At 26.9% G+C, this 1,166-nt stretch overlaps 1 protein-coding gene across 1 annotated transcript; it reads right to left on the bottom strand.

Moving 5' to 3' along the window:
• Positions 1-147: 147 nt before the first annotated feature.
• Positions 148-1,160, bottom strand: LOC105462051. Its single transcript, XM_011708577.1, has 2 exons — positions 1,131-1,160; positions 148-454 (listed from the first exon to the last, which is right to left on the bottom strand). Exons 1-2 carry the CDS (start codon positions 1,132-1,134, stop codon positions 276-278), a joined length of 183 nt encoding a protein of 60 aa, XP_011706879.1. The 5' UTR covers positions 1,135-1,160; the 3' UTR covers positions 148-275.
• Positions 1,161-1,166: the final 6 nt, after the last annotated feature.

Here is a 1,166-nt window from a genome sequence, read left to right as displayed (position 1 = left end):
CTTGCCAGCCCGCTCAGAGATGTGTATAAGAGACAGGTATATTTCATTTGTGTCTTCAGTTACCATTTTTCTTTTGTATTACACGCGAGACTCAATATCAATTTTATTTTTCAATTGTGTTTAAATAAAATTATCGTGTATATCATATATGTGGTAACTTTATCGAGCACCCCGACTCTGATTTATTAATTAAATTCACAACAATTAATTATGCTTTATTATATTTGCATTGATTAATTGGGAAAATTCGAGGATAACAAGTATCAGAAGATCCATTAATATTGCCAGCAGTTATTGAGGTGCGTACTTCTTTTTAACTCGTTCAACTTCGCAACAATTAGTTTCCATTTCTCTGGTTGATTTGTTTTGTACCATTCGTTTTTTATTTCCAAATTTTCCTTTAGATTATTAGAACATTTCCTGCATTCAGTTATAAAAGCATCAACGAATATCGCTGAAACCAAGAAAATATTTTCTTATCAATAATTCTAATTATCGGCTTAATCGCTCCTGATTATTAAGTATAGTTATTAATTTAAATATGATAGAATTAAACCACAGGATTTATATTCAGTAAGTCAATATTTTTCTAAAATAACACACAAAAATAGTTGTACACAGAAGGAAGACGAAAAATTAAATTTGTTCATGTTTCTGAAAAACTAATCGTCCACTCCAAAATCATAAAATGATACGAAACATTGCCGAATAAAAATTTGTCAATTCATAAATAAAGTGTAACACGAAGTATTTTCTGTTTTTAAACAAAACAAAATCAATTTAGAAATAATTTTTATATTGTCGAATATTTAACAGGCATTATCGTTGTTTCAACTTTTGTATAACACTTTTTAATTTTTAAAAATTATATATTACTTCTAATTGAGCAACAAAGTAAAATTATATTGAGATAAAATTTGTTAAAGTAAAAATACCTTATCTTAAAATCTTATTTTGTCATTTATTTCGTTTACTGATAATTCGTTAAAAGAATCTCTTATTTCATGATAGATGTTTTTGGAAACTATGGATATACCTTGACGTTAACGTTAAGAAAAAACTATTTTGTATTGACCAAAAAATTCTTTGTAAAGAAAAAAGAAATAATTTAAAAATATATAGAACCATACGCATAGCTTCCGACTGTTCTGGTGTACACGGTCCTG

Source organism: Wasmannia auropunctata, unplaced genomic scaffold, assembly GCF_000956235.1.
Source record: "Wasmannia auropunctata unplaced genomic scaffold, wasmannia.A_1.0 LD272003.1, whole genome shotgun sequence".
NCBI lineage: Eukaryota > Metazoa > Arthropoda > Insecta > Hymenoptera > Formicidae > Wasmannia > Wasmannia auropunctata.
Note: the sequence above shows the minus strand (reverse complement) of the source record. Positions and strands in the feature narration are given on the sequence as shown.